Raw genomic sequence first — 13,121 nt, 5'->3', positions numbered from 1 at the left:
GACAATCAGGACCCGCTGGGAAATGGCACCTTGATGGCGCCACTTGTCGATCTGTGCACGGCCCGGGGAGAATTCTACAGTACAGTTTACAGTATCTCTGCCTGTTCTTTGTTCTAATTTATGTATACAATTATATGCTACCCAATTTGGATGAAGTAGAAGTCTAGTAGAAGCAATATATGTACCCAAATTGGAGTTGTAGCAGTATCACACTTGACTTCCGAGATACCCGAAAAGATTGGATGTACAACTCGAAGAACCCCGGACTATTTAACTCTGGAAATTTGCGGGGCAAAGGGGGTCACTGCTGGAGAGAATCCGTTGATCCAAACTGTAGGTATACTGCATCAAGCTAGGGATGACTTATATAGAAACTCACTTTGGACACTGGCAAAATATGGACTACATATTTTATGGATATAATACGTAGTTACTACCAAGTTGGTACTTATCTCTCGACATGGACGTCAGAGATACAGAGAAAATGATTTCTCTGCATAGTCCTGACCTGATCTATTCTGCGATGATATTATTCACAAGTTTGACCTCTTTGCAATAAACGTAAATCTATAATGATATTGTAAACTGCAGTACAGCCTTGCTAAAGTATACTATCATGACTTCAAATTCAACCCTCCCTTCCCATCGGGGTATCAGAAAAAGAGTAGATATATGACATAAAACAAACCACGATTCCACCGCTCAACCCCCCCCTCACACTTTTAACAGCCTCAACAATCTTTCCATGAACACTAGCCGGCGCAACAACCATACCATAACATCCCTCCAGCGTTCTCCCCCGCCCACAATCAACAGCCTGTCCTTGCAAATCCGTCACCAAACATCCCAGTTCCTGCGCAAGTAACATACCACCCGAATGATCCCAGATCTTCGATCGATACTTCTCGCTCTTAGGTACCTTCACAAACGCGTTACACGCACCCATGGCAATAGCGACATAGCGCATCTGTGCAGACCACAGATCCACGGTGTGGGGCCAACGTGCGCCCAAATGCGAAGCAACAGCAGCGTGGATATCCAATCGTCCCGAGGAAGCAGGTGTGGATCCTGTATCGACGAAGCGCAAGTCCGATCCGGAGGTTATCTGCTCGACGCGGGGGATCTTGCGGGAGGGAAGTAGTGCGCCTTTACCGAGAGGTTGGATGCGAGCACCGTGGCCTGCTACTACGGTGAGTAGATTGCCATGACCGTGTTTATCGACATTGTCTTCGTGAACTTCCTTTGAGTCTGGCAGGTTGGGACAGCCAAGGATACCGAGGACTTGGACTCCGTCTTGAATCAAAGACAAACAGACTGCATATTGCTGCCCAGTCATGAAAGTAGCGGTACCATCGACAGGATCAAGAGTCCAGACTCGACCCGTTCCCGGTGTAGTGTGAGGTTTAGCACCCAGATCAATTAGAGATAGCATTTCGTCTCGTGTGGCTGGAGTGTGAAGGTGTAATTCGCTCTCTGGATCTTCCAAATGCGTGCTTGTTGCTAGTTCCCAGGTTCGTTCGAAGAGGGGTTCATTTTCGCGGAGGGCGGTACTATCTTCTTCGCCGATTATCGAGTCATTTGGGAAAGCATTGTGGATTGCGGCGATGATGGAGGCTTGTGCGGCGAAGTCGGCGATTGTAACAGGGGTATCGTCACTCTTGTCAAAATGACCTTTGTCAACTTGCGATAGGAGTTTCTTCGTGAGGACAGCGGCACGTTGTACGGCGAGACTGCCTACTTGCAGCTCTTTGGTGTATGGGTGTGTCGTCATAACTGCAGAATCGAGGTGGAATGGGAATTGAAGACGTGTTGAGAGGATTTGAAGTGGGTGAAGAGGTTTGGGTGAAAAGAGAGGAACCTAAGGAGTGAATGGAGGGGCAATTGCAGTTTGACAAGCAAAAAATCAGAAAATGCAAAAAGAACTCCAAAGGACGATCTCACCGGGCTCGATCACGTGTGGGTCCGTTTGCGTCATAAGAAATCAAGCCGAAAGACGGTGTAGAAGGAGTAAATGGGGAGAATTGAGACAATTCAGAGATTTAATGAAACGAATGGAAAAGATTAGTTGAAATCCAATCAAACATTAATAGTGAGTTATGTCAAACTAGAGGCCAATTTCACAAAAAATCGTCATATCAATTGAGTTGGGTGTATCAACGCAAGCCTTGACTTGTCTCGTGCTAGGCAAAATTATTTAAAAAAAAAAAAAAAAGAATGCGCATAGGTATATATCTCTCGAAACGCCCGAAAAGGAAAAAAAAAGAAAACAAAAGTAAACGCAGACCATAGTCGTCTATTCATGATCCCCAGAGTTTGATGTGTCTAGAAAGACGCAAACGCCAGTTCATATGCAAAGGCCAAGCTCATCTTCGCATGCTGCAACATGTGGTCAAAACTCAGATACTTGATTTTATCTTCGGTCGTATGGATCTTCTTATCCGAGTTCTCGAATTGAGACTCGATGACGAAGGCAGAGGGGTAGCCGAAACGGCTGGCAGAGGCATGGTCGGAGCAGGCATAGCCGCACTTGGTCTCGACGTAGGGTACATCGCAGTACTTCAGATAGTATTAGCAATGAACGAAGTAGGTAGTTGGGAGTAGTATATATGGAAGGGCCGAAACTTACGGTGGTAATGACATCCTTGATAAAGTTGGTCAATCCTTGATCAACATAGTCGACAATGACACCGACCGACTCCGGAAGTCCGGCATCGAGGGTTCCCTGCACGTAGCCAGTCATATCTTGCTGCAGCATAGCCTTAACCTCTCTTTGATCCTTCTTATACTGAGAATAAACAGCCTGGGAGCCAAGAAGACCACCCTCTTCAGCGGAGTACCAGTGGAATTCGATGGTGTTTTCGGCCTTGCCCTGGGAAATAGTCTCAGACCGCAGCAGGGCCCGCAGAGCTTCAAGAATGGTGACTGTGCCACTGCCATCATCATCCGCACCTGGAGCAGCAAGAATGGAAGGAAGGAAGAGGTTGATGCTATCCTGGTGGGCGCCCAGTACAACGGTGTTGTTGGATTGGCCGGGAATGCGAGCAATGATGCTGAATTGACCCCATGCGTGGTCGAATCGCTCAACAGTTGCGCCATACTCGCTAGCTCCGGAATCGTGGACTACCTCGGAGACTTGACCATACAGCCACTCGGCGGATTCGATACCAGTCTCTGATTTGTAATACCGGGTATGGAAGGATGTGAAGTGCTCCAGGTTTTCTCTCATGTTGGATTTGGACAGCTTAGAGGTCAACGGAGTAATTTCGCTCTCGTGATTCATTTCCTCGGGATAATGGACGATACGCTTTGTGTGAAGGGTACCATATTCGCCAGCCTTGTATTCGTCGGTGACATCGATGAAGTTGACGCCGTCCTAGGTATTGTCAATAAGGTCATCCAGGGAAGGCAAACAGAAGAGCAAAACATACCAATTTCAAGGCCCACTTCTCTTCTTCAGTTACCCAGCGAGTTTGATACGGACTCAGCTCGATCAGCCAGCGGGTAGTCTGACTGTTCTGAACGATTGAAGGAATTGTCTGAGCAAGGACTTCTTGCTGAGGAATAACAGCCGCCAGAGCAGCCGAGGCAGTTGCGCTTAGCGCAAGCAGGAACTTCATACTGGCGAATGGATCCAAGGAAGGTAATAGTAGATAAAGATAAAAAGTTCGATTCAGGCGACAGGTCAGGTTTTGTAGGTTGCCAGGTACAGCCGCAGGGATTGGGGCCAGGCAGATCAAGGCGGATCACGCGCCCTTGGCAAAACTGCCAAGCCTCTTTTGGACCCCGCGCTAAATGGATATTAATAGGTAGCCTTGTTTTGTTGAGAATTCATGATGTATAAGATTATTCATTCTGAAGTAATTGAATCCAGAAAACTCAAAATTCTTCAACTACATCAATTTTCTACTTTTTTTTTTGGTCATTTCGATATTGCATGTCTGTTGACTCAAGGCATCTCATCGCGACTCATGCGGGGGCGGAGATCCGAGGTTAACTCCACTCGGCTGTTCGGAAGCCCGTGACTCACAGCCCTGCGGAACCAGTGGCAGTGGTACTGTACACAGCCGTGTAGGCTAGTGCTGACAATCGACTATCTCTGACTAGCACAAATTATGTATATATATTATCGATGGGAAAGGGAATAGGAGAATGCTGGAGGAATTGGAAGTATAGCCTGATTGATTATGTGATCAATCGATTAATGCATGGAGTAGATGCCCATTGTTCCTTCCTAAACCCAAAACCTGAATCTGCACCCGCACCTTCCCCTTCCGTATTCCCCTCGTATTCACCCAAACAGGAAACTAGGGTTAGGGCTGATGAGTCACTTCCAATCACGAAACGCGCCAAGACCCGTGCCGACGTGACTGGCGTTCTTTATCTCTTATCTCCTTGCGATCATCTTTGCCCTCGACTTCCCTTCTCTTCATCCTATATTATCTGCTCTATACTATCTTTATTGCTATTCTTAATCCTACTCATATTACTACTGCAAAACCATACTGTTACATTGACTATTCTTACTCGCTTCAAACCAGATCATTCTTATCCGTCTTCCAGAATGGCCATTCATCCACGACTCCGCCCGCAGGGTTCCCAGGGCAGTCTCTCCCCTCAGCAGACCCTCGCTATCTCCGCATGGACTGAACAGGCCGCCTCCTCCCTGCAGGATTTGTCCCTCTCGGATGCAACTCCAAATTCCTCCTCCCAGTCGCCAACTCCTGCTCGTTCCACTTTGCGCGGGTCGACCGTGTCGCTGTCCATCCCGCTGGACGATCAACCTCCAACCCCATCGCCACGAGTGAAGGTGGTCTCGCAAGCCGAAGAAACTCGCCCACCCACAGTCAGCTTTCGTCGTCGTGAGCCTTTGCGCCGCGATAGTTTGAAGCGCCGTGAAGCCCTGCTCAAGGGGAAGGATGGGAGTCGTCGACGACAGCGTTGGGAGAACGGTATGCGCTATACCCAAAACTATTGATCGAGGAACGAAAAAAAGCAAAAATGGCCATGAATCAAACGCTGACTGTGCTTGCAAGATCGTCTGTTGCACAACCCATGGGCTGAACCGCCTTCTTCCAAGGATTGGGAAGTCCGCCCGACTTACACTCGTCATGATCCTATGCCGTACTACCTTGCCCCGCTGTGGGATGTGCACTATGCCCAAATGGCAGATAGTCAACCGAAGAAGAATGGCCCTGGTGAGGAGAAGCACCGCGTCCCGAAAGACCTACGCTTGAAACTCAAACACGCTCGCGCGGCGCGGGGTATGCTTCAAGATCTAGAAGATGAGATTCGACTTTTCATCAACAAGTGGAATGAAAGACAAACTCTGCTTCGAGATGACGGACTACAGGACGCGCCGAGCGACTCGGAAGATGAGATTGTCTTTGTTGGCCGAAATGGACAGATGCATGATTCACCCGAACGCCAGGAGGCTCTACAGCGATTGCGGAAAGAGATGAGTACTCATGATGAGCGAGATGGAGAGAAAATGGTGCTCGAGAGCCTCGTAGATGACCGTTCTGCCGGTTTTGGGTAAGTTGTTAATCCTCACTGAGATATATCCCACGCGCGGCTATTCGCTTGAATCAAACTAATATAAACCGAAAATAGTCGCTGGCTCGTGCACTCTATTGCCTCGTACTATGGTTTACATACCTGGTCCGTGACGGTTGGAGAACCTGCTCGCCGAGAAGCGTATGTTGGCTTCCGACCACCAGTTCCTGGCTCTCGAGCTGGACTAGTTAATCACCCGACTTGCCGCGCCGAGGATGAGATTCAGCTGGGCGACGAGCTTCCCCGTCCTCTCTACGCGCAGGTTTAATTGGGCATACCGATACAGACTGAACATAGTGCCATGGGTATGAGCGATCGTTGTAGACCCCTAGACTGGATATACGCTATAACGGGGAGAGTCAAGATGTCTTGTTTGTTTCTTTTTGGGTTTCGGCTGTACAGCGAAGGAAGGCTTGGGTTATCCGTTTATATCTTACAGACCACTTCTGGATACCATCTCGGCTCGGTGGACTTTGAAGGGCATACAGTATATTATTATAGAAGATCTACTTCTGCCATTCCTTTCCTCATGCCACAACGGACCTGGTCGTATCCAGCCATCGGATATGGTCAAACATTCCGGGTAACCTCATCATGAGCAATAGTTGAATCCCTTGAGTACATACAACATGCGGTGACTGCATATCGTAGATCGTTCGATCGACTGGATGATTTCCTAATTCTTCAATTCCCCACAAGACCACGTTCCAGTCCGTGCATCATGTAGTCAATCACGAGTGAATATCTTGGATGGGGAGTGTTTCGGCCATTCGAACCACTTTTTTCCCTGCTTTCAAGAATCTAGTGAGGTTATAATGGAGTGTCATTACCAATGGCATTCAATTAGACACTACTCTGTCATGATCACGTGATAATCCCATGGCTGCCTGTACATACAGTTCGTGGGTATCAAATGGGACAAAACAGGGCCGCAAAATGAGGAATTAGATCAGGCCCTCAGGTTCAAAGTTTGTTCGACTTTACGGTATTCTCATGACGCAGGATAAACTTAGACTAGATCATTGAATTTCGTAGAAGATGTGTTGTCAGGGTTCGGTCTCCACTTGCAATTCCGCGTCATGGCGAACTTGAAGGGAACCGCGTGGACGGACCAGGTACAACTTGAAGGGAATTAACTACAGTAGTATATCACGACGAAATATGAGCATCTCATTCATCTCGTGACTATATTCATATACATCGACTGTGGGTGCATTAGCTGATATAATACCTATTATTATTATATTTTAGTGTTTAATGATAATACTAGATCTAATTACAAGAGTTAATATATTAACCAAAGGAAAGATTGGATCCGGATCGGTCCGCCCCCACCGTCTCCATCATGACGTTCAACATCTCCATCGCACTTCAGGGTTATCTCGATTTCCAAACGAGCATCAGAATCAGCAGCCGCCATAGCCAGAGTATTAGCTAGCTTTAGTTTCAAATAAAAGGATATATATATATATGTGCGATCAGACTCTCCACCATAATCCATCATGCACATTTCACTGGCACGCGATTCCACCCGTGACGAACGACCAAAACTCCGAGCGCACAGTCCTCGCATCCAGACCCTTCGCTGCAGCCCTTTGATCCGAGACACTAACCTTACTGGTCGAATAGAGGATCGGCTGCAGAACAAGTCTCCCCTTTTCTGACTATCGGCGTTGCACGGTGGGAGGGTGGGTTGGGGACTTGTGACGAATGAATGTTCGACACGGGGATTGTGCTGGACAGTTCATCCACTAGTAGTTAGCTTTGAAGCTGGGTATGCTTTTGAAATTCGTGTTTGGGGAACTGTGTGTCTCTCATTGAGAGCTAGGCTGTGCTTCTACTATGTCTGTGTCGATCTAAACAAGACTGCACAGTGGGCTTGGATGGGATGAGGCGCAAGATATTGCCAAAGACAAAACGAGCCTGTCTATGGCATTTGGTCTATTGATTTCATGAGGTTCGCGGCCTGATCCTTTGTTGTACGAGACGGCTGTGCGTGAACTTTATGAATTGACCGTGAAAGGGTTAGAAAATGATTGAAAATGAGGGAGACTAAATGCTAACGGGAGGTGGTCAGGATTCAAACGATAGTTTGCTACGCCTCACTATTTGATAGTCTTGGTACCTGTCATTATACTAGAAATAGATGTTTCTGATGTTCGCATCAACTTCCTCTATTCTGCGTTTGCAGCGAGCTACTTTTTATTTGACTACGTCGATGACGATGGTGTACTTCTCTCCATCCCATCCCATCCCATCCTATTTCCAGTTTGCTGCATATTTATTGCTACATTCTCGACTGCTTTTAATTCTAATTACAACTTCAACAAGTATCTCGGCGCCTGTGCGAGCCCGATTTCTCGCCCTTTTTTTATTATTTTTACTCTGCATCTCTTTTTTCTTCCCTCTCTCCTCTCCCCCTCTTTTCTATCATACTAGTACATACTTGTGGAATTTTGCTTGATTTCTTGATTTCTTTTTTTCTTCTTTTCTTTTTTTTTGGGGCCCTTTCTTTTTCTTCTTTAGTATTTGGGCTTTGGGCACTGCCCCTCCTTCGTTGTCTCTCTCCACTTTTTCTTTCTCTCATTCTTCGGTGTTGCCCAACGACCTGGCCTAACCACCCCTCCTTGGGGGCAAAACGAACGCCTAAGAACCACCAAACGAACACCCTCTTCGCTTGTGAACAAACTTATTCCCCATTCTATCTGACATTACCTACGCCAGCTTACCATCTCCCCACTCCCCCTTTATTGTATCTCTTTGGTACTTCTATGTCAACGCGGGAAATCTTCGATCCCTGGCGCCCCGTCATATGATTCTATCCCCATCCTTGCCTAATCTCTCCGATATACTACACTAAGTGTACTCGAACATCGCGTGGTAAGAGAAGTCATTTTACTTTGACTATCAGAGGTAGCGGTGAAAAAAAAAAAAACAACACAACACAAAATATCAAAGTGACAAGGCAAAATCGAACTGGAGATTCCTTTCAAATTAATCCCTTGACGGCTCGTTGTTCCGCTACGCTCCTTCATGCCGGATGATTTAGGGCTTGTTTCACTGCGTCATGGGAATTTGACTTACTACCACCCCAGATTCGTCCTTTAATTACTATTTGATCCGAACTGTGGGGTGATCTTGAATTTCGATCGACATCCTTTTGAAACACGATTAGTCGTCTAGTATTCGGTTTTTTTTTTGAAACTATTTCACATTGAAATCTTACTCACCTAATTTCCCACCAAACATCGACTTCATACTCTCACTCTCACTTGTCAACACCATATCGTACAGAAGAAAAGTACAAGACGACAGAACCATAGCCCAGATTCCATTCTATCTGTCTTCCATCTTTCATCAGTGGTGATCATTCTCAACATGGGTTCCTACAAAGCAGGCCAAACACCGGGGAATGGCGGCAGTTGCAGCTCCACCGATACCGATGCCTCATATAGGACGAAAAGCACTGCACCAACAGTAGTTAGCGACAGAGCAGCAGGAAAACGAACAGTCTGGCCGTCTTTCGATGATGGGTTAGAAATCCAAGTCATCGAGCCAAAACACCATGACGAAGATCAGAACGTTGATCCACGAACTTCAGTATCCACATATGCCTCAACAACAAGATCCGAAGCAGAACTCCAAGAAGAAGAAACAAAAGAAGAACAAGTTTCACCATATGAAGTCGACGATCGTCAAGAGAAATTTCCAACAGATGCTCTAGCCTCAACACCCTCCTCATTCGCTCGACTCTTCCCTTCATCAAGGAGACTACTCATCCGTCACGACGACGCAACAATAGACGGAAACATGAACCTACGCGTCGACACAGTTGTCCCTTGTCGCGCAGGATATCAGCAAGATGTAATTCTCTTCCATCTCCGCATGTACGATCTCTTCTCCCGCAAATTCTCCTTCCGCCGATACTGCCGCGACTCCGGACGAGAAGTCTGTCACTCTGCCCGAAAAGAAGTCCCCTCCCACCACGGCGATCGTCCTCGTCGTCGCTCACTAAGTAGCGTTCTCGCAAGTCTCCGACCCGGTTCCAGCGCCGGAGCACATAACCTCCATTCCCCGCATGACCTGAAACGTCACGATTCAGGGGACGAGGCTGGATCCGGTGATGGACTAGACTCACTCGATCTAGATAATCATGAGCAAAGTACCGAAAATAGCATTGGACCGGGGAAAGTAAGGACTGGACCATCTTTGACCGAGACTATATTATTGGAATTTTCGAATTACGCGCACGTCGAGCTTCGAAGGCGTGGTGGGCCGGGTGCGGCTAAGAGATATGAATATGAGTACTGGTCAACGAAGTATCAATGGCGTCGGGAATTTCGCAAAGAAGGTGACCTTCGTGAGGTCTCTTATTATCTTATTGATACTAGGACCTCGAAGACGATTGCTCATATGGTTCCGGAAATTATGACGCCGTTGGAGGCAGTTGAGGAGGAGAGTAAAGGGGGTTGGGTACCACCCTGTTCATTATGGATAAGTGATTCATCAGTGTATGATCCGATGCCCGATGTTGCCGAGTAAGTGTTTTCTCCATCCCCTTCTAGCATTTTTGTTCTCTTGTTCATCATCCCTTTTCTTTTCAATTTCCATTTTGCGTTAGATTGATGCGTTGGATGATTTGTTTCCCTGGCATGATCCTTGGTATAATGATTTGCTGTCATTGAAGCTATTTCCCCTTTGCTTTTTTCTTTCTTTTTTTTCCCCTCGCGATTTGACTATCTTACGTGTTTTGCTCTTCTTCTTTTCCTGCATACGCGAGCAAGACTAACGGTGATTAGCGTGATTGTCGCGACAGGACTAGTGGCTCTCGTGGATGATTGCATCCGGCGTCGTTGGCACTCCGAGCGTCGCGCTCCCTGGTCTCTCCCCGCACGTTCCTTGACAAAAGGGCTTGAGTTTATGGGACCTCGTCGCCTGATCGGCGAGGTGCTTCAACGGAGGGGTTCCGCTTAGTCCTCAGGGTTGAAAACAGGAACACCCTGGTCCCTTGGAAATACTAGCGTGTGATATGAGGCGAACTTCTGAAGATGATCAGATGGACTTTCAGGGGATCATCATGAGACCCATGAGCTGGCATTGAGCTTTCCCTGCATCTTACATTTCCATTTTAATCTTTTACCCCTGTCCTGGGTGCATGGATTGTGACGATTTTCATGATTAATGACCTGGCAATGGACCATACAAGACAAATTCCATTTTTTTTTCCTTCGTTTTCTTTTTCATGCTCTTTGCTGGCCAGTTACTTCTTTTCAAGCCCATGCGTTATATCTGGAAGCTCTTCACTCCAGTGGCATGCGTTCATGTTAGGTGAACGTACATTGGAGATCTACCCGACGTTGTTCGGGATGGACGATTGGATAAGAAGGGTTCATGGATTTGTGGATGATTTGGCGTTTGTGTTTGCCATCTTCAAAATTGGACATGATACGGGGTATATTCCACAGCATTCTCAGGACTGCTTTTTTTCTTGCCTTCTTTCGACCTGCTCTGTTGTCGATTTTGGTTTTTTCTCAGCTTCTTCTAACTTCTTGCAACTACTTGCGTGTATGTACATGGTATCCTCATTCTGTGTTGCTCGATTGGCGATGCATATACCTCATTATTCGCTGGTCTGACCCCCGCCGATTAATTGTATGGCCTCCAAATTCCTTTGTTTCATTCAACAGGGTATCATGCATTGTCTATTCTGTTGTCATTTGCATATCTCCATATATACACACCGACCCAATTTGAGGATCATACCTGCAGTACTAGTGCTATATGCACTGGCTTTTCCTCGTACTATCGACTTATCGGAGTGCAAGTACTGACTCCCGATATTATTCCTTAGCATAGGCACCGGTATGACCATGATGCTAGACATGGAGCCCCACTGCTAGTTGCGATGTCAGAGTGAACTAAGTGCCACTGTATAGCACATACTCACATGCCAGTCATGACGGGGAAGCAAATCGATTGGCTACGAATGAATCTTCTACTTCATCGAAATTGATTAAAATTTTATTTTTATCGCGCCCAAGAACCATTTAACCCCTGCCTTGCTGCCTTAAACTTGTGCGGGGCCCAAGGCGCTTACGGGTGAGGCCCAGACCTTCCTAGTCCAGCCCCGGCCCCGGCTTCGGTAGAGCATCGGTATGGAGTTGAGCATAGACATTTCTGTGGCTATAGCTTTGTCTGTCTCTTGTATCTGTTGTAGCCGCATGCATTGATGAGAACCATGGATCCATGGAACGAAGAAAGGACGCGAGATGAATGCATGAATACCCAATATCCAAAGCGGCGAATCACACAGATTTTGTTGAATGGAAATCCATTGATTTTCTCCTGCTATACACCCTGTTTCTGGAGTGGTTGGTATATAGGACAAGGATCTACGAGGCGGGTAGCTTGAGTTTGAGGCGAAGATACTGACAGGGGCTGAGGCTGGAGTTCCTCGCCGAGGTAGATAGTTCTTGAGCTATGCGGGCAATTTCTTGTGCATGGTCAAAGCCATTGTCAATTCTTTTCACGGTTCGAACTCATTGACACTTACATCCTTGTAGTGGTTCCTGCACTGCGGCCCAGTTTGATCACTTATTTTACTGGGACTAGGATTAGCTACAAACTACATGCTACGTACCACTAGTCGCAGGGAATAATGATGAATTGATTGAGTATACACTAACTTCAAGACTCAGCTATCATAAACTAGCTACTTCCAGTTGACAAGGGGAATTCAAAAAGTCACCTAGACAAGTATGATCTCATTTATCTGGAATTGATGAGCTGGCAACTGGCCTCGTCTCTAGCTTTTCTTTCTATACTCTTCTTTGTCCCTAGCAGCCCAACCCGAAAACAATTGAACTCGTTGGCAATACTTCGATGATACTACCCTTCCTCATCGCATCTAAGTACTTTTGGGCATCTGCCACTCGTCATGTCTAGTCCAGCAGGGTGGGAGCTATGACGCCCTCCCCCACCAAGTCTCGCTCCACTTTTGGGCAATTTGGGCCACCATCAATTCATCACTTACAGCTTACAGAAGACGTTCTTTGTCCGCCACGCATGCAATCCATACCTCAAGGTTTTTTCTGGAAGGGAGCCCACTGATTTGGTTCGAGCCTATGTGCACTAAATTTTGATATGCCTGGTGGATGAGGCAGGGGTAGGGCGCTCCTCGATCATCAACGTGGAGCTTGATGAGTTGTTCATTTATCCATGCAATCTACAGTTGTATTGGTCGAGTCGTTGATTAATTTATCATCTGCATTAAACCAATTCAATCGAAAGGGATAATAATGTATTCTATACATTATTTTATTTAGTACTGATAATTTAAAGTAACCTCCTCGAAACTCTCCCCGAAGAGCTAAATCTATGATTATGATAATAACCATAATCTTTTAAGAAAATCGGAATCCAATCATAAAAAGGGGGGAAAAAAGGGAGACAGAAATACTAAACAAGTCTAGTATAGTTATATGTCCCCTTACTGGAAAACCAGGAAGAAGTTGTGCCTGTCACATCTGAAATGATTACTAGTGGTACCCTCCAACCGCCCTTTACTA

At 46.5% G+C, this 13,121-nt stretch overlaps 4 protein-coding genes across 4 annotated transcripts; 2 read left to right on the top strand and 2 right to left on the bottom strand.

The window, feature by feature from the left end:
* Positions 1-628: 628 nt before the first annotated feature.
* N7469_008800 (3'(2')-5'-bisphosphate nucleotidase) lies at positions 629-1,771 on the bottom strand (the record flags this gene model as incomplete). The annotated part of the gene is made up of 1 exon (XM_056647718.1): positions 629-1,771. The coding sequence occupies one exon, from the start codon at positions 1,769-1,771 to the stop codon at positions 629-631; it is 1,143 nt and encodes a 380-aa protein (XP_056497483.1).
* Positions 1,772-2,322: 551 nt separating this feature from the next.
* lap1 (putative aminopeptidase) lies at positions 2,323-3,617 on the bottom strand (the record flags this gene model as incomplete). Its single annotated transcript, XM_056647717.1, has 3 exons — positions 2,323-2,556; positions 2,627-3,373; positions 3,429-3,617. 3 exons carry the CDS (start codon positions 3,615-3,617, stop codon positions 2,323-2,325), a joined length of 1,170 nt encoding a protein of 389 aa, XP_056497482.1.
* A 944-nt stretch (positions 3,618-4,561) lies between these two features.
* N7469_008798 (uncharacterized protein) lies at positions 4,562-5,821 on the top strand (the record flags this gene model as incomplete). The annotated part of the gene is made up of 3 exons (XM_056647716.1): positions 4,562-4,949; positions 5,034-5,532; positions 5,611-5,821. The coding sequence occupies 3 exons, from the start codon at positions 4,562-4,564 to the stop codon at positions 5,819-5,821; spliced, it is 1,098 nt and encodes a 365-aa protein (XP_056497481.1).
* A 3,110-nt stretch (positions 5,822-8,931) lies between these two features.
* Positions 8,932-10,527, top strand: N7469_008797 (uncharacterized protein; the record flags this gene model as incomplete). Its single annotated transcript, XM_056647715.1, has 2 exons — positions 8,932-10,091; positions 10,353-10,527. The coding sequence occupies 2 exons, from the start codon at positions 8,932-8,934 to the stop codon at positions 10,525-10,527; spliced, it is 1,335 nt and encodes a 444-aa protein (XP_056497480.1).
* Positions 10,528-13,121: the final 2,594 nt, after the last annotated feature.

The sequence above is a fragment of the Penicillium citrinum genome (assembly GCF_028827155.1).
Source record: "Penicillium citrinum strain IBT 23319 chromosome Unknown utg000008l:1.0-2707905.0:1.0-2709502.0, whole genome shotgun sequence".
In the NCBI taxonomy this organism is placed as follows: domain Eukaryota; kingdom Fungi; phylum Ascomycota; class Eurotiomycetes; order Eurotiales; family Aspergillaceae; genus Penicillium; species Penicillium citrinum.
Note: the sequence above shows the minus strand (reverse complement) of the source record. Positions and strands in the feature narration are given on the sequence as shown.